This window comes from Lissotriton vulgaris, chromosome 2_1 (assembly GCF_964263255.1).
Source record: "Lissotriton vulgaris chromosome 2_1, aLisVul1.2, whole genome shotgun sequence".
NCBI lineage: Eukaryota > Metazoa > Chordata > Amphibia > Caudata > Salamandridae > Lissotriton > Lissotriton vulgaris.
The window spans coordinates 656,218,618-656,243,162 of NC_141687.1; the positions used below are offsets into that span (position 1 = coordinate 656,218,618).

The following is a 24,545-nucleotide window of genomic DNA, read 5'->3' on the forward strand; positions in this document are numbered from 1 at the left end:
AAACTATGGATTAGGGCTGATTACATGTAAGTAAACATAAAAAAAAAATAAAAAAAATGTAGTTGCGGGTAATGCATCGCATTTGGCAATGCAGTGTGAGCAACAAAATTCGTTTTTTTGTTTATTATGTTTACTTACCTCTAATCTGCCCTAATCCATAGATTACAACCCCCCCCACCCTGCCCTTCCCCCTCTCCACGTCACTGCCCGGCAGCACTCCCACTACCAACCGCTCCTGCCACTGGGTTACCACTCAGAGACAAGGAAACCCTACTCACAGGAGAACCAGGGTATGAACTATGTATCAGAAACAATGGTTCACGTGGCACATTGGTTGTATAATTAATCAATATAACAACCGTTAATTAATAACATATAAGGAGGGTTTTAGGAGGATGTCCAAAAGTGAAAGAAACTCTACACAGTAAGATGTTGAATCATCATTTATATTTCATTTTTTCAAATCATCATTTGAATTATTCAATTTACATTTATACATATATAGTGTTTTAAGTACAAAAGTGCAGAAGTGACTCAAAGTGTATTAACAAAACCAAAAATCAAACATAGAATAACATTTACAAGGTGAAATATGTAGGGTTTCTAAGGGGATCATTATACAAAGGAATTAGAAAACGACCAGCTATTTGATGAAAATGACAAGAATATATGTCCCAATGACTATCATGAATCCTAGACACTGTTTCTAGGGTTCGTTTTCTAAGGGCGTCGACGGCGTTTCGACCCAATTAGTATAGTGGGTCTTGTCAGGACTGGAGAGGTGTAGGGGACTTCTGATTGTTTCAAAGCACGTTGGCAAACTGATGTTGGGATAGGGATAGAACACCATATGTGATGGAATAAATAAATAAATACACTTACAGTTGACCCAGCCGGGTACACTGTAGTGGTGTAATTAAACAGTCTCTAGTAGGATGAGTACTGAATACATCTTTATGGCAGTCAAGGCGGCACCCGGTATTACAGGTATGCTCTTTTATATTAGTGGTCCACTGCCGAGTTGAGTGTAAGAATGTTCGATTAAATTATGCCGTTGCACAATTTCCCACTTCAGGAAGGGTGAACAGGCGATTGTGCTTGACGCCATAGGGTATCGCCCCGATCTGGATGTTGCCATTGTGCAACGGCATAATTTAATCGAACATTCTTACACTCAACTCGGCAGTGGACCACTAACATAAAAGAGCATACCTGTAATACCGGGTGCCGCCTTGACTGCCATAAAGATGTATTCAGTACTCATCCTACTAGAGACTGTTTAATTACACCACTATAGTGTACCCGGCTGGGTCAACTGTAAGTGTATTTATTTATTTATTCCATCACATATGGTGTTCTATCCCTATCCCAACATCAGTTTGCCAACGTGCTTTGAAACAATCAGAAATCCCCTACACCTCTCCAGTCCTGACGAGACCCACTATACTAATTGGGTCGAAACGCCGTCGACGCCCTTAGAAAACGAACCCTAGAAACAGTGGCTAGGATTCATGATAGTCATTGGGACATATATTCTTGTCATTTTCATCAAATAGCTGGTCGTTTTCTAATTCCTTTGTATAATAATCCCCTTAGAAACCCTATATATTTCACCTTGTAAATTTTATTCTATGTTTGTTTTTTGGTTTTGTTAATACACTTTGGGTCACTTCTGCACTTTTGTACTTAAAACACTATATATGTATAAATGTAAATTGAATAATTCAAATGATGATTTGAAAAAATGAAATATAAATGATGATTCAACATCTTACTGTGTAGAGTTTCTTTCACTTTTGGACATCCTCCTAAAACCCTCCTTATATGTTATTAATTAACGGTTGTTATATTGATTAATTATACAACCAATGTGCCACGTGAACCATTGTTTCTGATACACTGGGTTACCACTGACAGATTTAGGCAGGTCAGACATGCCAAAATATACGGGGGATAAGACATAGAAAAATTATAAAATATGTGGAATTCTCGGCGTTAAATCCAGATTCTACATGCTATGCCTCACTCACTTAATTGAAACACGTGGAATAGGAGGTATTTACCTGAACTATATATCTCACTTGGGGAATGGCCATTACTGGCTGGGTCAATACCTCATTTTTTCGGACTTGCTAGGAAAACAGTAACGTCACAGCATTTGTTTGTAAAAAACGAAGTAGCCTATTTAAACATGTCTTAGATCTGCCACTGTAGCCTGTGTGCAGTTTTAAACTTCCATTTCAACCTAGCAAAATAAACCTTTTTATCAGGTCTAAACCTTCCTTTTAAATACATATAAGTCACCCCTACCAAAGGCCCTAAACAGGCCACAGGGAAGAGTGCCTTGTATTTAAAATGTTGGACATGTACTTTTTAATTTTACATGTTCTGAAGGGAAACACTCTTAAATTTGTTTTTCACTGCTGCAAGGCCTATCTCTCCTATAGGATAACATAGGGCTACCTTATTTCATTTAATAAGTGATAACCTTTGTTTGGGAACAGGTAAAAAGGGCATGTTTGGAGTCTAACTTATTGTATTTTAAAACCCTCTTTAATGGTAAACATGGATTTTAAGTCACACTTCTGAAAATGCCACTTTAATTAAGTTTTGTGTGTCTTTTGCTTTCTCACCCTAAGTGAGCCGTGTATGCCCAGACGTGGGTCCCGGGCTCACTGTGCCACTGGATTCAAGCAATCCTGGCTGAAGAGGGGTAAAACCCCGGAACCGGTCCTAGGAGGCTTGTTTCCGGTCCAGAGAGGACCTGGCTTTGCAGTTCAGACTTTACTGTTCACATGAGGTACAGGATCAAGACTTATTTGCATATGGCCAAGTCCAAACTGGGGTGGCATGTTGAGCAAAAGAATGATGGATGTAACCCAGATCTCTTGACTGGGGGTGAATGTTTTGATTTGTTCTGCATTCCGTCCATCAATTGTGTGTCTTTTGCTTTCTCGCCCTAAGTGCGCCGGGTACGCCCAGACATGGGTTCCGGGCTTACTGTGCCACTGGATTCAAGCTATCCTGGTTGAAGAGGGGTGAAACCCCGATACTGGTCCTAAGCTGCTTGATTCCGGTCCAGGGAGGACCTGGCTTTGCAGTTCGGGCTGGACTGTTCCCATGAGGCACAGGGTCAAGACTGATTTGCATATGGCCAGGTCTAAACTGGGGTGGCATGGTGAGCACAAGAATGATGGATTTAACCCAGATCTCTTGACTGGGGTGAATGTTTTGATTTGTTCTGCATTCTGTCCATCAATTGTGTGTCTTTTGCTTTCTTGCCCTAAGTGCACCGGGTATGCCCAGACGTGGGTCCCGGGCTCATTATGCCACTGGATTCAAGCTATCCTGGCTGAAGAGGGGTGAAACCCTGAAACCGGTCCTAGGATGCTTGTTTCCAGTCCATGGAGGACCTGGCTTTTCAGTTTGGGCTCGACTGTTCCCACGAGGCACAGGGCCAAGACTGATTTGCATAGGGCCAGGTCTAAACTGGGGAGGCATGGTGAGCAAAAGCATGATAGGTTTAACCCAGATCTCTTGACTGGGGGTGAATGTTTTGATTTGTTCTGCATTCCGTCCATCAATTGTGTGTCTTTTGCTTTCTCGTCCTGAGTACACCGGGTATGCCAAAACACGGGCCCCGGGCTCACTGTGCCACTGGATTTAAGCTATCCAGGCTGAAGAGGGGTAAAACCCCTGTAACCAGTCCTAGGATGCTTGTTTACGGTTCAGGGAGGACCTGGCTTTGCAGTTCGGGCTGGACTGTTCCCATGAGGCACAGGGTCAAGACTGATTTGCATATGGCCAGGTTTAAACTGGGGTGGCATGGTGAGCAAAAGAATGATGGACTTAACCCAAATCTCTTGACTGGGGTGAATGTTTTGATTTGTTCTGAATTCCGTCCTTCAATTGTGTGTCTTTTGCTTTCTCGCCCTAAATGAGCCAGGTATGCCCAGACGTGGGTCCCTTGCTCACTATGCCAACGGATTCAAGCTGGCCTAGCTGATGAGGGGAGTTACCCCGAAACCGGTCCCAGGATGCTTGTTTCTGGTTTAGGGAAGACCTGGCTTGGCAGTTCGAGCTGGACTGTTCCCATGAGGCACAGTGTCAAGACTGATTTGCATATAGCTGGGTCTGAACTGAGGTGCGAAGTGAGCTAAAGAACGATGATGGATTCAACAAAGATCTGTGACTGGGGTGAGTTTCTGAAAAGTTTCAGCGCTCCGTCCATCTTCTACTTGTGTATGCTTTACGTTAATGAAGTTGTCATTTTCTTGTCCTAACCATTTGGTGCCTGTAGCCTGTATACGAGGTTGCATGACTAGGTGTAGTTGGCAGCTGGCCTTTGTGTATTCCTCCCAGACAGTATGACAAAGGTTGACTGGATGTTGGCAGGATGGTCCATCCGGACCATATGTTATGTGCAGAGCTGTCACCTACCACCGCTGCACTTCAAAGGAACGGCCTCAGTGCACACACAACCAAGTTCACACTAGCCTGTTGTTACTCCACACATCCTGGTGTCAGGGCAGGAAGGAAGGAAAATCCAGAACCAGCTGTGGGGGAAGTCAAGAAGTCTCTGCCATTTCAAAGCTGGCATCAGGTATACATATTGGACCCTCAGACAACTCTTTATTACACTCCTGGACCTGTGGATACTATCAAAGGACTGTCCTGCTACCAGAGAACTGCCCTGCTGCATGAGACCTGTCCTGTGCAGAGCTAGAGGGGCATAACAAGCTCTAGGGGCCTCCCTGTAACTGCCCAGTTGACCTGCTGCAATTCTACCTGCCTGGATCTGCAACTGGGCCTGACTAAATCCTGCTGGTCTCTGCAAGAGTGAGTACATGATCCCCAAAAGGCGGCTCCATAGGTCCTGGGCCACTCACATTTCACACATAGGTTGTAAAACTCCTATGTTTACCTACTCCTCTATGTCAGCTTCTTGAGTAGTACTTCCTTCTATACTTAACATTATTTCCATCCATCAGAATCTCTCAGTGAAACAACGAGCTTTACTTTCTAAATTGCACGGAAGACATTCAGATCTCGTTCAGGAGCAAGGGATATGCATCCTTAACCAATGACACATTGAGGTGTGGCCTCAGAGCTGGAAAAGGGTTCGGTGTCAACACTGTGCCCTGGAGTTTTCATTTTACATTAGCAGCAAATCACATGTGCCTGTATGAAGATCGTGTGCTGCTTCCTCAGTGCTGCTCAGTGAGTTATTTTAAAAAGTTCATTTCAAAATTAGCATGCCTCACTGAAATCAATCAGTAATGTTTAAACACTGGCAAAAGATGAATGTGTGTAAAATGGAGTTAGTGATGTGTGATCAGCGACTTGGTTTTTACTTACGTTTGTGGTGAAAGCGCCCTTTTTCCCCTCTGAGAAAGGAACCATTATGTTAACTTCCATAACATCAGGAACGGACAACAGGCTCTATCTCTTTCCTTTACGTGTTTCACTAGGTGAAGGATGCAGAATATGGGTTCCTGTTTGACCTCTGGGAGTTTCAAAAGGATACATTTCTCTCCTGAGTTAAAACAACACCTGTGAAACATCTAGAATTTGAGAGAAGGGAGCACTTTAAGGGGTTCTGCATTGTGCTCATATCTCTGCATGGCGCTGGTTCTCTAAAATCCAAATCATTGTTAATCCGGAAATACAACAATACAATTAAATTAGCTTTTCGAAAGTGTCTCTGAATAATCTTCTCCTCTTAATTCCCTTTTCAAAGAATATAATATAATCAGCTATGAGCACCACGAGGTCACCTGTGATAATAAGACTGCTACATAAAAAAATATCATATTTTACTTGTGAAATGTATATCAACTACTAAATAATACGGACTGGCCACAAAGTAGATCAGAAATGACAGCTAAGGCTTACAAGTTCACTCAATCAATTCTCCTAATGGTAAAGTTCTCCAAAGTTTTCCACTATAACAAAGGTACACTGTACTAAAGTAGAAATTGTTCACATAATAAATGTCAGTGCTACAAATATCACAAATATCACATTTCTATTTACACAGGATCATTCAAATGAAATTTATATAAAAAAGTTGTAATCATCAACCATCACAAAACGTACCCTTGTGATCAGCCATAGATTAGTCAGTGGCCATGTCGAACTTTTGATTTGTTCTGGCAGGTCACTTCTCTTGTTCATTGCCGTTGTGTTGCTGCTCTTTCGTTCCATTGTAACAGAAGGATATAAAACTATCTCAGGATCACTCTAATGAAACAGAAACATAAAACAATTATATGGGTTCTAGAAGTACTTACAATGTTATTGGTGCATCAATGAAAATAATGCAAATCAATGATATTATTAATTGTATCGATGGCAGAAGGGCTGATTCGCATAGGTAAAATTACACTTTAGTGTAAGTTTATAATTGTTTCGCTATTCACAAATAACATTTTACGAATAGTATCCTTACATGTAAAAAGATAGGACAGGCCTCATTTGTTAGGTGCACAATCTCAGCCATGAGTATGGAGAGTCCACAGTCATAAAGATACTACCTGTAAAATTACATTTGTGAATAGCAAAAAAATTGTAAAGTTACGTTAAAGTGTAAGTTTACCTTAGTAAATCAGGTCAAACTTATCCAGTAGACACAATATCATTGAAAGGACATACTTAATTTAATTTAACATATTATAGGATACTGCTCATTTTATCTTACACCTTGAGAGATGTAATTTCAAACAAGTGACGTAATTGCCAAAAATGTAAATTGATAGTGGACACTGTGCACTTTATGTCATACGGAATATGTTTATGTGGTTCGGAGTTCATAATGAGGAGAGTACACTTAATGTTGTAACCACTAGACTCAGCTTATTAATGATAATTAGATGCAAGTAGCAGAAATGTCTGAGAGGCACCTATTTAGGGATAGGCTCGTTCTCCCTCTTCAGAAAAAACAGGTTCACTCAACAAATAGAGGAAACCCCTTCACGGTCTGGGTGCCCTCTGTTTAATATACACACCATGAAAGGTTTACAGAGATGTTTTCTCCTTTATAATACTTAACTGTATTATTCACTTTCACAATATATTGTATCTTACCCATTAAAATGTGTTTAATAAACTCTTCTTCATTATAATTCTGAAATGATCCTGAAAATGATGGCACCATGGTAACAGCAAGCATTTTCTAAAGACAGTTGGCCATGGGTAATTACTGTCTGACATCAGAAGAAGAGAGACCTTAACTATACACTAAATATTTTGAAAATTCCAAATTAATCAAAAATGTAATCCGAACATAGAAATTGAGTATATTTGTGTTTTTTCCAACTACTGAGCACTATCTTTGTGACTAGGGACACACTGCATTTTGTTTAACTCTCTTTGCAATTGCATGTTGTATGTGTTGCATTCTTTTATTTATTTTACACAAGAGGAAAAAGGTTGAGAAATTATAACTGGCGTAAGAGGTTCACAGGGTAGACATGCAATCATGATTTCATTTCAGATGCACTGGAGGTGATATTATGGAGGGGCATAACATTTAGTTGCTCAACAGTTTAAGGTTCAGTTTAAAAAACTTTCAGATAATGCCTCAAACTTCTTCAATTATAGAGTCAAAAACAAGCAATTCATCTACATTCGGGAAGAGAAATAAATGTTTAAGAGCTACAACTTGGCTTTGGGACCTGGGTGGTGCAGTTTAGAAAGTCATCAAAGTTCCTCATAAAACTTTGATCAAGATACACCAACTTTCTAAAGTTTAATTAGGAATCTATTTGTAGCCCAGGATACAACATCAATTATAATAAAACTATTATGCCAAACAGAAACTTAGGGCCTCATTTATAAGAAATGACGCATTGCTGCATGAAAGCAGCAAAGCGTCATTTCTCAGTGCGCACTCCATGCGACATGATTGATGCGTCATATTTACAATATGACACTGCATGTCGCAAGGAGTTACAGATACGTCAGTATTTCTGACGTATCTGTAGGCGCAAAAGTGACTCATTGCTGGAGTGTGTCACAAATGTGACGCAACTCCAGTGATGTGTACTTTCACATGGGCAAGTCCTATGTTGTTAGTTCCTGCGTCAGTCTTACGTCTGCCATGAAGCAGGTGTAAGATTTTGACGCATTAGCGGCCAAGAAATGGTGCAGTGAATTCTTATAGATTTCACTGCGTCACTTCCATGACCCTTTCTTGCGTCAAACCCCCCCCCCTTGCATACATTATATCTGGCGCAGGTATAATGTGGCGCAGGGGTTTACAAAGTGACGCATCTACCTACATGTGTCTCTTTGTAAATATGGCACAACAAGGCGCATTTCGGCAGCGTAAAAGTAACGCACAGCCTCATAAATGAGGCCCTTAGAATCATATGTCTCGATTTTCTTGTCTTGAAATACGGATATTTAGCTGCAATAGGAGGCCATTTAGAGTATTTTGAGAAACTGTTCGATCAGATCGCGAATGATCCAAATAGGTGGTACAAAATCTATCGGGTTATGAGGATAAACGCCATAAAGGTACTGACATGGCGTACATGTTTATTTTTAGGCACTTATATTATATGTTGCAGCTGCCTTCATGTGTAATGTACAACAGAGACCAGGAGCCTATTCATGAAAGTACATTCCATCGTAAAAGTAAGTTTATGACAAAAATTATATTATTCACACCTTCAACACATTTACAAAAGGATTTCTGACAGGTGTTAAACCTTTTACAGACTGTTGAGAATTTTTTGTCTGAGAGCAGATATCTCTGCATCCATAAATCCCACTTAAGGAGTGGGATTTGGTGAGTTACCCATTGCTGACTAGCCTGGTTAGCCTTGGATGTTTGCGAACATGTGAACACCCACAAACAACTACATTTGTGAGAATTCACCACCTTCACACATTTCTCTATTCAGCCTGGGAAAAGTCATACTTTTACTCCAGTCAAGTGCTGGTGTAAGTCCATTTCCGCATGGGAGGGGAAGTGGGTCACACCCAAATTTGGTAGATGTAGGGAAGATTTTTTCCCAATAGGAAAAATATTCCATAACCCTACGTCGAGTTCTCTGTCAACGAGGTCTCTGCTCAAAGGAAATGGGACCCCCAATTTGGAAATCACAGTATCTTCTAAGGAATACTCATAGGAAACAACACTTGGTACAGTTTGCATGCAGGTTTCATGCAAGTTTTGCGAATTCCAAAAAGTAGTCATTCTACACTCAAATGTAGATATACATTTCTGTGGGTAGATTTACCACATTCTGTTCAAATCAGCTCCCAGGAGTTTAAAATTAAATTCTATACCTTCAGCCAAACTACTTTCAAAGGGTATGGGTGATGATAAATATTTCCACAATCAATCATGGTTCGAAAATCAAAATGCCTAATTTCTGTCAAAAAGTCAAAATCAAAACAAGCTTTATTCGATATATTAAAAATATCCATAAACGCAATCTACATAATAAAACCTGGTTCCGGGAAGTAATATAACAAAAACTTTTTTCGTATTACAATCCCCTTTTTCCCCCCTCATAAAACAATTTTTAAAAGAGATACCGATTTCATTTTGGATGTATAAACACCATGATAGTCAATAAACATTTTGTGGGGTACATAGAGTTACAATAATCTTAAAAAAGTACTTGAGATAAGACCCAACATTTAATAAACTAATCAGTCTCATAGACAAGTGATTCCAAATATGAGAGCGTTTTCCTTCGCTTAATTGCTAATTGGGTGAAGGAAATTACCACATTACATATCATAACATGATCTAATTTACAAATAAAATAAAAAGCAGATTTACAGGAGTACACCTTATTGGAAATAAAAAGTGGGCGCAAAATTGACTTCCTAAGATCCCTATAAAAATTGCAAAACAGTATAAAGTGCAATGTGCTTTGTGCAGGTTTACCATTGCAAGGGCACATTGGGAGGTTTGCACTCCAATTGCCCATCTTAGGGAAAGGTATCTGGAAATGCAATGTTCGTAGCCTTAGTCTAGTGAAATAAAATCTGTGTTGGGTATTCCTAATAAATATAAGATAAGGTTGGGTACCCAATAAAAAGGGCTCTTCACAGTATGATCTGACATTAGATTCAGAAGATAGCCCTGCTTCCCTTTTTATCTTCCTAGACCCAAGGAGTCTCTTTTTGAGCTCCCTCTTACTAAAATTCTCGATAAACATTGGGTTTTTGAAGACAGGGTTCACATCACACTCAATCCTAAGATCATGAACATATTTTAACCAAGGTATCTTCTTTGAATGGTCAAGACTAAGACAATCATATATTATTTCCTTGGTAAAATGTGTTTCTTCTTTTGTCGAGATTCAATGCCATAAATTAATAGTAGATACACTAATCAGGTAATTTAAAATTGGGACATCTGTTTCTCTATGGACAATATAAGTAGCAGTGGAATTAGGAACTGATAGCACCCTACGCAGAAATTTATTTTCCATAATTTGCAATATGGAGGTATCTGCCATTCCCCAGAGAGCACCACCATAGCATGCCCCCGATAAGCATTGAGGGGCATATTATCAAGGGATTTATCTCTGCTTTTTTGGCTTTAGCAGCCAAGAAAGGGGAGATAAAATTATCTACCTCTCAGCAACAGGGTGCTAACATGCAAATTTGCATGTTAGCACCCTTTTTCTCTACGCTTCCCCTTGCATCTCTAATGAGATGCAAAGGGGGCGTTCCAGAGAAAAATAATAGGAGAAATGTTGTTAAGCGACATTTCTCCTATTATCAAGGATATTGCTAACCCTCTTAGTGATTAAAAAAGCAGCGCTAACCGTGGTTAGCGCTGCTTTTTTTCCACCTGGTATTTTCCTGACTTAGCCATGATATCCTATGGAAGGTGGATATCATGGCTAAGTTTGTGAGCCCCTATCATCAAGCTAACACCAAACTTAAGAGATTATCGTTGGTTTTCCAGCGATAATCTCTCATTTGGCAGTTAGCGTGACGATTTTTATCACTTCTGAGAGAAATGTTGCTAATAGCAAGTTGTCTCAGCGATAATTTCCGGCGATGCTTAGCGATAAAGAAATCGTTGCAAAGCCTCATTAGCGATAAATATCGCTACTCGTTGGTAATATGCCCCTTAGTCCCATAAAGTTTTAATATCTCTCTCACAGGCTTGTCAAGGGTTTTAGATAGATTAATTGCTAGGTCTTAATCAGTAATAAACTCAGTAAAATTATCGATCAAAAGCTGAAGACCATTTGAAGTCCTGGAAATCAGGACTGCATCGTCTGCATATAATAAAATAGGTGTTACACGTTTACCTACAATAGGGGCATTAGCTTTTAGACCCTGCAGCAAAAAATCCACTCCATTAATATATAATGGAAATAAAAGTGGTGCGAGGACACAACCTTGTCTAATCCCTCGAGTGACTCTAAAGTGCGTTGTGCATTCCCCAGTTGGTCAGTATCGTATTTTGGATGTTAAATGGACATAAATTTGAGACAAGAGACTAATGATGTTAATTGGGGCACCCATCCCTTCCAGCATTTGCCATAACAGGTATGGTTCAATAGATCGAATGTGCTGGAGAGATCAACGAAGCAAAGGTGGAGAGAACTCTCCTTAGCATGTGTGCATTTTCCTATGAGTAGCTCTAAGTTTATACATTGTTCAACAGTACCGATTCCCTTTCTGGAACCATATTATGTTTCAGGTAATATGTTCCCGTCCTTCACCCAACACTCCAACCTAGCAAGTAAAATTCAGCCCATGAGTTTGAATGTGGAGTCAAGGAGGGAAATCGGTGGGTAACATTTAGCGCTAGCTCTGTTGCCCATTTTAAAAATTGGGATGATCACACTTTCAACCCATGTTGGGGGCAACGCCCCATCAGTAACAGAGTTTCAAATTTTAATAAAATGGGGGACAAGAAATCAATATTATGTTTAAAAATGTCTATTGGGACCCCGTCTGGGCCTCCCGCCCTCCCACTTGTGTTATCTTGTACTGCGGTTCTAATCTCGTCTATGGTAATTATATCAATCTTGCTAAAAATTAGCAAGATGACATTTCCGTCCTTGTCCGTATTATTGCAACATTTAGTGGGGTTAAAAATGCCCTGAAAATACAACAACCAGTGGTGATCACTAACTAGGCTATGTGCAATAGTGCAATCGTTCACAAAGCGCCTACTATTCCTTGATATTAAAAAGTGATCAATGCATGATGAAGATCTGGCCCCCTCATAAGTGTGTAAGTCAGTAACCCCATCATTGTCACCCAACTTCATTGCTTCCAGCCCATATTTATACATCACATAAATGAGTGATTCACCAAAGGGAATATGTAAAAAATTGGTTATTTGGTCCCCTGAATCGTCCGTGTGGCCACATTTATCCATTGTCGACGCCTTACATAATTCTATGTTAAAATCTCTGCCCCATATCAAAATGTAGTCGTCTTCCAGCCTATTAAAAAATATATCAAGTTCCTCCTCAAGCATAGTTATTATAACTGCTCCAGTGTTGTTAAAAATATTGTTGTAGAAGTTAACCACTACGATGTTTTGCTTTCCCTTTACACTAAATAATAAAAACTGGAACTATTGTGAAGTGGTAAACCTTTTCTTTAAAGTCAGAGGGGAGGTTACGGAGAGTAATATGGCCAAGCCTCCACGTGCTCTCCCTGCCTTAGACAAAATTGCTTTAGTAAAAAAGGTTTTAAAACCGTTTACATGGAAAGGTTCTGTAAGCCACGTTTCCAGGATTAGAATTAAGCTACTGTTGTGTATGATATTTAACCATAAAGGTTCAGACAATTTATTTTTGACCCCTGCTATATTCCATGGAAGGAATTGTAACAATCCTAATGATTGACAATCTACCAAATCATTACAAGGGCAATTGCTAGACAGGACTAAGTTCTCTATTAGTGCCAAACAATGTATTTTCAGTCACTAACGTGCCTTCTAAACTAGGAAAATGAGGGGAAGAGTTACATTCAACTAGCACGTTCTGGAGACTAATGGGGGAGGAGATTTTTCTTCTTCCAAATGGGGAACATCTAAGGGTGTTAATACTGCAGGGCCTTCAAAGGTCTTTACAGCCAACTGAGGCTCATCGATTGGTATGATATTTAAATGTAGTCAATCTACCTCGCCTCAGCTTCGTAGGAGCTCAAATCTATTTGGCATGGGTGGGATTATATCATTGTTGGTGCACAATCGTGCCCTATTGGGTTCTGGGTGTCGCTCTATAGAAATAACCAATGGGGTACTGCAGTAGTTGTTTTATGTACATATACTCTAGACCATCTTTGTTTCATAGAAATCTCGTCTAATAAACAAGCCACCAACTCCGGATGTTAAAAAGTTACTACAATACAGTCACTCTTACAGCTTTTTTCTGTGTTACCCACCCAACCCACTCTCCTACGCATTATTATTTCCAGAGATAGAACTCCGGTGCTACAATGGATATTGACAGAGAACCAATGAACCACACGATTTTTCATGGATGTCCAAACTTCTATACAATTTTCAGCTAATCGGGCAACATCTTATAAAATAATGACATAGAGAGTGGCCTGTGGGGGTAAATTAAAAAAAAACACCCTGTGACTTCTTTAGCTGGCAATCAATTTCTAAGCCATACTCATTAGATAGATTTTTTTGAGGATTCCTGTTTGTCCCTTTATCATTTGTACTCTGGCTGGATAGGCCTGATGACCTCGCCTCATGATTCACAGGGTGTTTTTGCCCCACTATAGAATAATGCAAAATGGAAGGTAGAGTTGAATTCACAATATCTGTAAGTTAGAGATTCATCTATCCCTCATGCAACTGCCAAATGTATACAGTTTGATTGATAAAACACTCCCACCTGGGATAAAATGTGTTTTTATTTAGATGTGATTTTTACTGACTTACTATATTTATCAAATTTCGAAATGAAAACCCGCTCACACCACAAAACATGTGCTAAACGTCAGCCTCTCCTTTATCATCCTCCACTTGCCCCACTGTAGCGACTTAGCCCTTACCCTTCAAAAAGACAAGACCTATCCCGAAAGAGACAGATAGAGAAATAAACAGTAAAGAGTAAGAGAAGGAGCAAAATCATCTCTTGAGTCAAAGACCTACCCTGGAATGAGCCGAAGAAGCTTCTCACAGCTAAATATTTCATGAGCATGATGGTTACAAGTCCAAATAGGATGACCCACCTACTGGTTTGCTACTCAGCATCATAGACCTACCCAGTCCTTTAAAGGGGCCTTCCAGAGAAAAGAAAAGAACTGTTCTCCATACTTAGTCCTACACCTCTAACAGTCACCAACATTAAACTTTCTAGAATGTTTCTATGTATCATGATGTCAGCTGGGGTTGCGACATATTATGACATTTTTCACTAAATGGCACCTTTATAGACTTTCCATGCTACAGGAGGCACTAAAGGAGAAGGGCCTGGGTTAACAATTTTAAAAAACTGAAAGTAGAGCGTCTTTCTTCGAAGCTTGTTTCACCTCCTACAAGTCAAATCATTACACAAGCCCTGGATGTTGGAGGATGCGACAGTAGTTCACTCTACCAATACTTAGGAAAGTCTTTTCCATTACTCCCATCTGCATTGAGAAAACCCTAAGTCTAAGACATGATCACAAGTCGCTTGGACTATAGTAACGCACTGCCAGTGGCAGCAAATCACTCTCTGCTCCCCAAGCTACAAGTTGTGCACAACATAGCGACTCAACTAATTTGCAACCTTCCTTCACGCTCCTCTTTTGCACATATCCTGAAAACCCTGCCCTGGTTGCCAGTCAGAAGAAACGCCATCTTTAAACTGTGCTGCTTGACTCATAAGGCCCTAACCAATCAATTACCAACCTAACTGAACCTTAGACTCAGCCACTATTACAAGGTAACTGACTTCACGAAAAAGGCTCTGACTAAACGCGCTTCACGCGGCTTGCGCTGTGAATTTGTGCTATTCTGTGTCATTTTGTTTTATTGTAGGGACTCTGTCTTTTTAGTTGCTGAATATAGTTTTAAATAGTGAATGCCCCACATACCTGCACGATAATTGTTTTTGCACCGCTGCTTAGCGGGTCCTCGGCACTATCACAAACTTTTTTGGACGCCATCTTGGCTTGGGGATAGTTTGGACGCCTGGCGGGCACCATTTTGGGACAACATTCGAGTTGTCAGGCGGTCACCTAAGACGCCTATTTAAACCTGCCACATGCTAGCGTGCAGAGTTTGCGTGCAGCGTGCGTGCCGTGGGCGCGCCAGAGGCGAGCCCATCTGCAACCTAACGGGACCAGGGGCCATAAACCCTGGCCGGTCTGTCAGGTATAGTAGATCGGAGCTGATGAATTTACATCAGGGGAACCCACAGATCAGTAGGGATTGTCTAACATTGTTGTGGAAGGAAGGACTGCTCAAATCATTGTTTGAGCAGAAAAGTAGGAAAAACAGGAAAGTAGATAAGATTTTGACGTATGGCCTCTTAAACACCAGATCGCTTCAGAAACATAATTTAGAAATCTTTACACTATTACAAGATGGGGAGATAGACATCTTGGGGGTCACAGAGACGTGGCTGGAAGACTCATCTACGCCAGAAGTGGTGGCCTCCCTCCCTCCCAATTATATGGCTATTTGTCAGAATCGAGCAAATGCCAAGAGAGGAGGGGGGGGGGTCGCTTTCCTCTTTAATAGCTGCTGGAAGGCTGAAAAAGTCTGTGCTGAAAGCTTGGGCGGTGCAGATGTCTTAGGGGTTAAATTCGAGGTGGGTACGGACTGTTTGGTCATCCTACTGGTGTACCGTCCTCCTCGGGCTGCTCCAGACTTTATGGATGGTTTTGCTGAGTTGGTCTATGACCTTAGGTCTCGTTATAAGGACCTGCTGGTCATGGGAGATTGTAACTTCCATTGGGAGATATCTCCCAAAGAGGGGCAGGCAAGTCATCTAGAGGAAGCATTAACAGCGCTGGGACTGATACAACATGTGGCAGGTCCCATCCATGACAAGGGCCACACGCTTGATCTGGTGTGGTGGATTGACCCCCGGGGTCAGGCCGGTAGTTAGCAGACCATGTGTATGGTCTGACCATTATTTAATCAGGGGACAGAAGGTGGCACTAAAATGTGCAGGGAAATCCAGGGTAGCCTGGAAAACGGTGAGGAAATGGAACTCTATAAACGAGGAAGAATTGGTGGGAAACTTACTAAATTCCGCCGCACCAACCACATGTGACGATAATATAGAGGTCACTTGTCAGAAGGTAGTGGACAAATTGAAATTAACCATTCAAGTGGTGACACCGGATAGAAAGGTGAAAATGGTGGACAAAGGAGCAAGAGCGCCTTGGTTTAATGACTCGCTGAGGTCAAGGAAACAGGCCCTTCGGAAGGCTGAGAGAGCCTGGAGGAGGGACTATAATACGACGGCACAGAACCTATATTTGCAAGAGCTTGCCGCGTATAAAAAGGCTATCCTAGCACGAAAATCAGAGTTTTTTTAGACTAGGATTGCAACAGCCCGTAATCCGCAGAAAGAAATCTTCAAGGTGCTCTCTGAATTGAGGAAGAACAGGGAGCAGAGGCCTGAATTTTTGCAGGAGGATTGTCAAAAATTCCAGGGGCCTTATTTATGATGGCCTTGCGTCAGTTTTGCGCCGCTGCTGCATCACTTTTTGTGAAGCACCAGCGGTGTAAAAAATGCGCCTCGTTGCGCCATATTTAAAAAGTGACGCATCTAGGAAGATGCGTCACTTTTTAAACCCCTGCGCCACATTATACCTGCATCAGTTATAATGTATGCAGAGGGGGCGTTCCCCCGCAAAAAGCCTCGTAATAGTGACGCAGTGAAATCTATGAGATTTCACTGCGTCACTTTTAGGACGCTGTTGCGTCAAAATCTTGCGCCTGCCTCACAGCAGGCGTAAGACTGACGCAAGCCCTTTCACATGGGGCTTTCCCCATGTGAAAGGACGCATTGCTGGAGTTGCGTCACTTTTGTGACACACTCCAGCAATGCGTCACTTTTGCGCTTACAGATACGTCAGAAATACTGACGTATCTGTAACTCCTTGCGACATGATGCGTCATACATTAAATATGACGCATCAGGAATATCGTAAGGAGTGCGCAGTGAAAAGTGACGCATCGCTGTTTTCACGCAGCGATGCGTCACTTTTCATAAAAGAGGCCCTAGGATTTCTTCACTAATAAAATTGAGGATCTCCTGTTAGAAATCTCTCGCTCTCCCATCCTAGAATGTTCACTACAAGTTACGCCTCTTACTCCTAAAGTCGATAACCCCCTGAATACTATTCCCTTGATTATGAAGGAGACGCTAGCCAGCCTGGTAGGGAGGGTGAAGTCAGGCTCCCAGGTGGATCCTTGCCCCCCAAGGGTTTTTAAGCTAGCTATGCCAGGGATGGAAGAGGATGTTCTTAACCTCCTAAATAAGTCTTTGGAAACTGGCAAGTTCCGGCTATGCTTAAGGAGGCCCGGTTTGATTCCGCTGCTCAAGAAGCCCGGGGCGGATGTCAAAATTCTAAAGAATTTCAGGCCCATCTCCCAATTACCCTTCTTAGCAAAGGTTTTGGAACAGCATGTGCTGACATACCTCTCAAAGCATCTGGAGACCAATGATCTGTTAGAGCAGAATCAGGCTGGATTTCGGGTACATCATAGTACGGAGCTGGTGATGGTGTCCATTTTGGACGAATTGAGGTGTAGAGCTGATAAAAAGATCCCAGGGGCCCTGATGCTACTTGATCTCTCCGCGGCTTTTGACACGGTGTGTCATAGTCAATTGCTGTCGCAGGTGAGAGATCTGGGCATCGGGGGGACCGCACTAGGTTGGCTTACCTCTTTCTTGCAAGATAGATCGCAAAAAGTGCAGTTGTCCGACCTAGTATCAACATCAGCGGCTATCACCTGTGGAGTGCCGCAAGGCTCGGCTCTCTCACCGCTCCTATTTAACACTTACCTGCAGCCATTGATTTCAGCTCTTAATCAGATGGAATGTCAGATTTATAATTACGCTGACGACACGCAGATCGTCATCCAAATAGAGGATTCTCCAGGAGCACAAGCCAGTTTGCATATAAGGTACACAGTAAACTGGATGTCCGCCAACTCCTTGAAGATTAACCCTGACAAAACCGAGGTGCTGCCTCTAACCATCTCAGGCAGCCCTTGGAATGATGGGTTTTGGCCCAAGGAGTTGTGTAGGACGCCGGTACCAGCAACCGTGGTGAAAAGCTTGGGATTCCACATTGACAGCAATCTGTCTATGAAGAAGCAGGTGTCTGTAGTGGTAGGCACGTGTGTTGGCCTTCTGAGACAGCTTCGTAAGATCTCTCAATTGCTGTTGTTTCCCACCCTAAGAAGCGCTGTGTCAGCTATGATTCTGGGGCGATTGGATTACGGCAATGCGCTGTATATAGGGCTGCCCCAGCAACAACTCTCGAGGCTTCAGACAGTAATGAATGACGCAGCAAGATTGATCTTTAAGAAGCCCAGGAAGACGCATGCCTCACCTCTCCTGCGTCAGTTACACTGGCTCCCTGTTAGACAGAGGGCATTGTTTAAAGGATTGTGTATCTCCCACAAGGCACTCTACGGTAACGCGCCAGGTTACATTAAAACTAGACTATCTGGCTATACGCCTGGTAGGGTGCTGCGGTCTTCTGAAGCCACTCTCCTGGTCAATCCACGTTTCCGCCTGTCTACTTTGGGCGGGCGTGCTTTCTCCACTTTGCTTCCTGCAGCATGGAATAAATTACCACTTAATCTCCGCAAGGAGCCTAATCTTCTGCCATTCCGCCGAATGTTAAAAACCATACTCTTCCGAGAAGCATGGGGAGTGTTGTAAGTTGGCTACCTGTTTTTGTAGAGTTGGTTTTTTCTCTTGTACAAGCGCTTACAGACCCCGGGGTGATAATGCGCTATACAAATTGAAAGAAATAAAGACAAAATAATAACACATATTAGTCTACAAGATTGTTCAGGTCTGCAAATAAAGCATTACTAAGGATCCCTTGTATCTGCACTGCAGATTTGTATCTAGACCTTTTTCTTATCTTGCTCCGCTTCATTGGAACAAGCTTCCTTTGCAGATCCGATTGCCAGGATCCGTACAAGTAAAAAAAGCTCATATAGACGTTGATGTTCTAACTGCACTCTAACGTCTCTGGGTTGCAAAGTGCTGAGATACACCTTCAGGTGTGAGTCGCTGCGCTATAGAAAGTGCTTATAACATAATATAACATAGCCCTCACAGGTTCTGCTTGAACAATAAAAGGCTCGGAATACTGGTCCAGGATCAAGAACAAGAATATATAGGAATGTATGGAGTCGTGTGTTTAAACAAATGTGTGCTATACTAGAAATGAAAATCGGTGACAGGGCAATAATAGAGTAAAGTGTAGTAATGCGCATGTTGTTACATACTCTTTCTTATTTCTATATGCTGGAAGAAGAATATTTGTCCTTAAATTTAGAGTTAACTCGACGAGCTACGTTGAGATTATTGGGACAAATGCAAAATTGCAAAATCTGGACGTTGTGATTGCCTTGGGAAAGTATTTATTTGAAATTAGAAGTCAAGGTCAAATAAATAATTGATAGCACCAGGGATAACTGTTCATTGTGTAATCAAAGTGATTAGAATGAGTTTGTGATGTTATGTATTTTATTTTTTGTGTGATTTGATTTTGTATTGGTTAATGGCAATTTGCCATAATGTACATTTTATTTTGTACACGAATGCAACAGCGGGATGGAATGTGGTGTGCATGCTGCACTCACATGTATCTACATCTGTTATTTGCAATTGCATTCATTGACCGTCAACAGTTTATGCCACTTGAAGAAAGTGTTGTACAATACTTTTGTTGAAACCAACTCGTGAAACCCAATTAGGGCATATTCTAAGCGTTAGACGTCTACAGTTTCCTAAAATTACGCAGCCTTTTAGTTTACTTACAAAGGCAAGAACATTTTAGGCTAAGTGACTTCAAATTGTTGGTTTTAAAAAAATATTATTCATTTAATTAGGACGTTTTCAAGAAGGTTAGATACGCCTTTTATTTGTCAGAGAATGTATACAATAATATCTCGGAATGAGTTCGCATTCTTAGCTTTTTCATGTTAAAATACTTTTAACACGCATTGAATACGCTTTCCGATAATTCTGCACATTGTTTGTTGAGCTGTCACATAATAAACATTGTTTTATCGTTTATACAATTTTCCTAAGCATTTCATGCAACACCTAGGGATTGTTACACAGTCAGAAATGTTTAAGACGAAGTCAATATTTAATTTTCATCATTTTAATTTACTGTCACCTATGTAGAAGTTATTAATGTTGGCATATGTGTCTTATTCATTTTTTACCAATGTATCCTCTGTACATATTTCCAAGGTACCCTACACTGTACAATGCCAAAATGATTTAGTCAAAGTGAAAAAAAATCACCACTTTATTTTTATACCAATGTAACACGTTATTAGGGGTTTCATTACATGCCTGCGTAATCTATGCAATATCAATAATATATTCAGCAAAATGTGCAATTATATCTCACACTTTAATTAACAAAATTGTTTTATTCTCACTTTCTATGTGTAACAGATGTTGATCGCTTATCAAAGCGCCATTTTGTTTTAAGCATTATCCGGCAAACAAAAGACCAATATGCATTTTTGCGCAATTTCACAGTAAGGAAATTAGGGGATAGATATGTAGAGCAGAAAAGCTGCACATTTCAAATAAACGAAAAATACTAAATATACAGAGTCCTGCTTCTACAAATCTTCTTCAGTGACGATAGTATCAATTTATGTTTTTACGTTTTTAATAATAACCATTGAAGTAGATTCATTTATGTTATGTTATATTACGTTATATAGACCAATGTAGCGCCAAAACTTCCATTGATATGGTTTCTCAGCTATATAGTAGAGTTTGGGTGCATCTACGACCTGATTCAAGAATTCCCTCCATGTTTTTATAACAGGTGTTTGCAATGATAACAAATGTAATTAATTGATATACAAAGTTTTACAATGCGCTTTTGGAGTTTTGAAATACTGCAAATAAAAGTGTTACTGTGCCCATTTTTTTTGGAACATATTTAACCCTCCTCAAATGATTTTAAACTGAGTTAGCCTTGCTGGATAGTGATCACGTGACCTGCAAATAACCACAGGAAGCTTTTAACTCACTAAGCCATCCTACTGCAACCATGTGCAACTAGTAGCCTCATCCCTGGTAGTCTAGTGGTAGACTGTCACTGCTCAGCTGCTGGACTGCCCTTCTGTCTCTTTGTTTCTGCTTTTCTCTGACTCTTTTGCCTTTCTTCTGCCTCCTTTCTGCTTTTTGCCTTTTTCCAGCTTTTTGCACTTTTCGCTGCCCTTGCTGCTGCTATCCCCCATTGCTCCAAGCCCTCCAGTGAACCCTTCGCTTCCTGAATTTACCACCTCCCAGCTGTCCAGCCCCCCCAACACACTACTTAATGGTGGCCACTGCACGGTGGAAGTGCAGTCCACTGCCCTTTCTAGTGGACTGCTCTCTTCACTGCACAGCTCCACCTAGTAGCTGCTGCTGCCCCTCTGGTCAGGAGTTCGAGGCCCTCTCCCATCCATAGGCTCTCGCCTATACCTCATCCCTGGTGGTCTAGTGGTAGAGTGTCACTGCTCTGCTGCTGGACTGCGCTTCTGTCTCTCTTTTTCAGCTTTTCTCTGCCTCTTTTGCCTTTCTTCTGCTTTTTTTCAGCGTTTTGCCTTTTTCCTGCTTTTTACAATTTTGCACTTTTTTGCACTTTTCACCACCTTTGTCACTGCGATCCTTTGCGGCCCCACCTCCTCCAGTGAACCTTCCCGCTCCCCACGTTTCCTCCCTCCTAGCTGTCCAGCCCCCCCACACACTACTTAATGGTGGCCGCAGTGCGGCCGCGTGGTGGGCACACGCAGCGAGCATGCCGCTGACGCGCCAAAGGCATGCCAGAGGTAAGACCGTCTGCTCCCGTCCTCGTCTGGACCGTGCCTAGTGGCAGGGACCCTGGTTCTCAACTTTACACCGATACAACGCCAGTACCCTCCTCACCCTCTACATAGGGCACCACCCCACCTGCCACCTCGCCTCACCAAAGGACCCTTCTCCTGCCGGAACTGCAGCCACACCCTCGCCCACCGCAACATGCCATCTCCTCTTGCTGTCCAGCTGAACAACAGCACACCCTACTGGCTGCATTCTCATCACCTACAGCCACATCACTGAACTCCTCTGGACCGACCACCACTGCGTGCCATTCTCCTTCGCCATTCCCACCATTCACCACCGTCCTCACTGCCCCCCCATCGTAGCTGGAACAAGGCCACTGAAGAACATTGCTTCACCTTCCTCAGCACTACGATACCTCTAATATCAACCGGTGCCAACACCTCAGCACGCAATCTTCACCGATGAATCTCCAACTGCACCCCTCAAGAAGGCACCAGGCAAGCAATATTCCAAGAAAGCCAGATGCTTCACTCCCGCCCTCCATAAGTTCAGACGCACCTGCAGATGACTCAAGAAGAGATGGAGGCACAACAAAACCTAGGAAACCCACGCAACCTTCAAAACCACCGTCACCGCAAAGAAAATGGCCCTCCAAGACAAAATCAACACCAACACACAACTGTAAATAACTCTTCACCATTGTCAAGGAGTTTGCCAGGCCCAACAGTGAGACCACAGATGTCCCACCCTCCCAAGACCTCTGCAACAAACTCTGCACCTTCTCCCACCACAAGATTAGCAAATCAACAACAGCTTCGACACACAGGAACCTGCCACAACACCCGCCACCACAGCAAGCAACCATGCTGCAACCCCAACAGATCCTGCTCAACTGTACTTCACTTTTCACAGATGACACACTCAATACCATGAAGAGCACCCACTCTGTAGCCCCATTGGACCCTTGCCCATGTCCCATCTACCATAGAGCAGCCACCTCCTTTGCCCCAGACCTTCGGCGCACCATCAACTGCTACATCAATACCACCACCTTCCCTGATGACTGGAAACAAGCTGAAATCATCCTCCTGCTGAAAAAGACATCTTCTGACCGGGCAGACCTCAAGAACTTCAGATCCATCTCCCTCCTCCCCTTTCCAGCCAAGGTCATCGAAAAGGCCATCAACGCCCAACTCTCCAAGTTTATCGAAGAGAACCACATCCTGGACATCTCTCAATCAGGCTTTTGAAGTAACCACAGCACCGAGACCGCACTCCTGGTTGCCACCGATGACATCCACTCCTTCCTTGACCCTGAAGACACTGCAGCCCTCATCCTACTGGACCTCTCGGCTGCCTTCGATACCATCTCCCACCGCACCGTAGCCATGAGACTCCACAATGCCAGCATCCATGACAAGGCTCTGGACTGGATCCACTCCTTCCTTATTGGACGTTACACAGCGAGTCAGACTAGCTCCATTCCTCTCAGAACCTACAGGGATCAGCTGCGGAGTGCCCTAGGGCTCCTCCCTGAGCCCCACCCTCTTCAACCTCTACATGGCCGCCCTCTTGGCCATCGTAAAAAACCACGGGCTCAACAGCGTCTCCTACGCCAATGACATCCAGCTGATCTTCTCTCTCACCAACGAACCCATAGCCACCAGAACCAACATTCACAGTTTGACGAAGGCTGTTGCCACCTAGATGAAAGATAGCTGCCTCAAGCTCAACTCGTACACGACTGAAGTACTCATCCTGGGACCCGCCACTCAGCCTTGTATGACAATTGGTGACCCGCCACACTGTGAACACCTCCCACCCCCATGGACCACGCACGTAACCTCATCAAACTGGACTTTTTGCTCACAATGAACCGCCAGATGAACGCCCACCTCATCCTGCTTCCACACGCTCCACCTGCTTTAAACACCATACAGATGCATCCCCACAGAATCCAGAAAGACAATCGCCCACGCACTCATCACCAGCAGACTCGACTACGGCAATGCACTCAACGCTGGCATCACCCAGAAACAGTTCAGAAAACTACAGAACATTCAAAACGCCGCAGCCAGTCTGGTCCTCGACATCCCATGCCGCAGCCACTTCACACAACACCTCCAAGAACTCCACTGACTCCCAGTCAACAAGAAACATCTTCAATCTCCTCACACATGCCTACAAAGCTCTTCACAATGCAAGACCAGCATATCTGAACCACCACCTTTCATTCCATGTACCCTCCAGACAAGTTTGCTTCCCCTAACTTGCCCTGGCTGCCGTCCCACTGATTCAGAAGACCAGAACCGGAGGAAGATCCTTCTCCTACCTGGCTGCCAAGACCAAGAACACATTGCCACTCCACATCAGGCAATTCCCGTTGCTGGCCCAATTCAGAAAGGATCTCTAGACCTGGCTCTTCGACTGAATCCCCACACCCATACAGATCAGCACCCCCCCTAGTGCCTAGAGACCCTCATGGGTGAGTAGCCATGCTACACAAACTCCTGATTCATTGATTGAGTAGGCAACTCGGAGTGCTTTAAAGGA

At 42.6% G+C, this 24,545-nt stretch overlaps 1 protein-coding gene across 1 annotated transcript in view; it reads right to left on the reverse strand.

Annotated features, from left to right (window-relative positions):
* The window catches only part of DCDC1 (doublecortin domain containing 1), a 1,639,395-nt gene that overhangs the window by 858,954 nt on the left and 755,896 nt on the right, over positions 1 to 24,545 (reverse strand). The window contains exon 15 of the mRNA XM_086955816.1: positions 6,100 to 6,243. Within this exon, the coding sequence (XP_086811942.1) occupies positions 6,100 to 6,243 (144 nt within the window). The remainder of the gene's footprint in view (positions 1 to 6,099; positions 6,244 to 24,545) is intronic.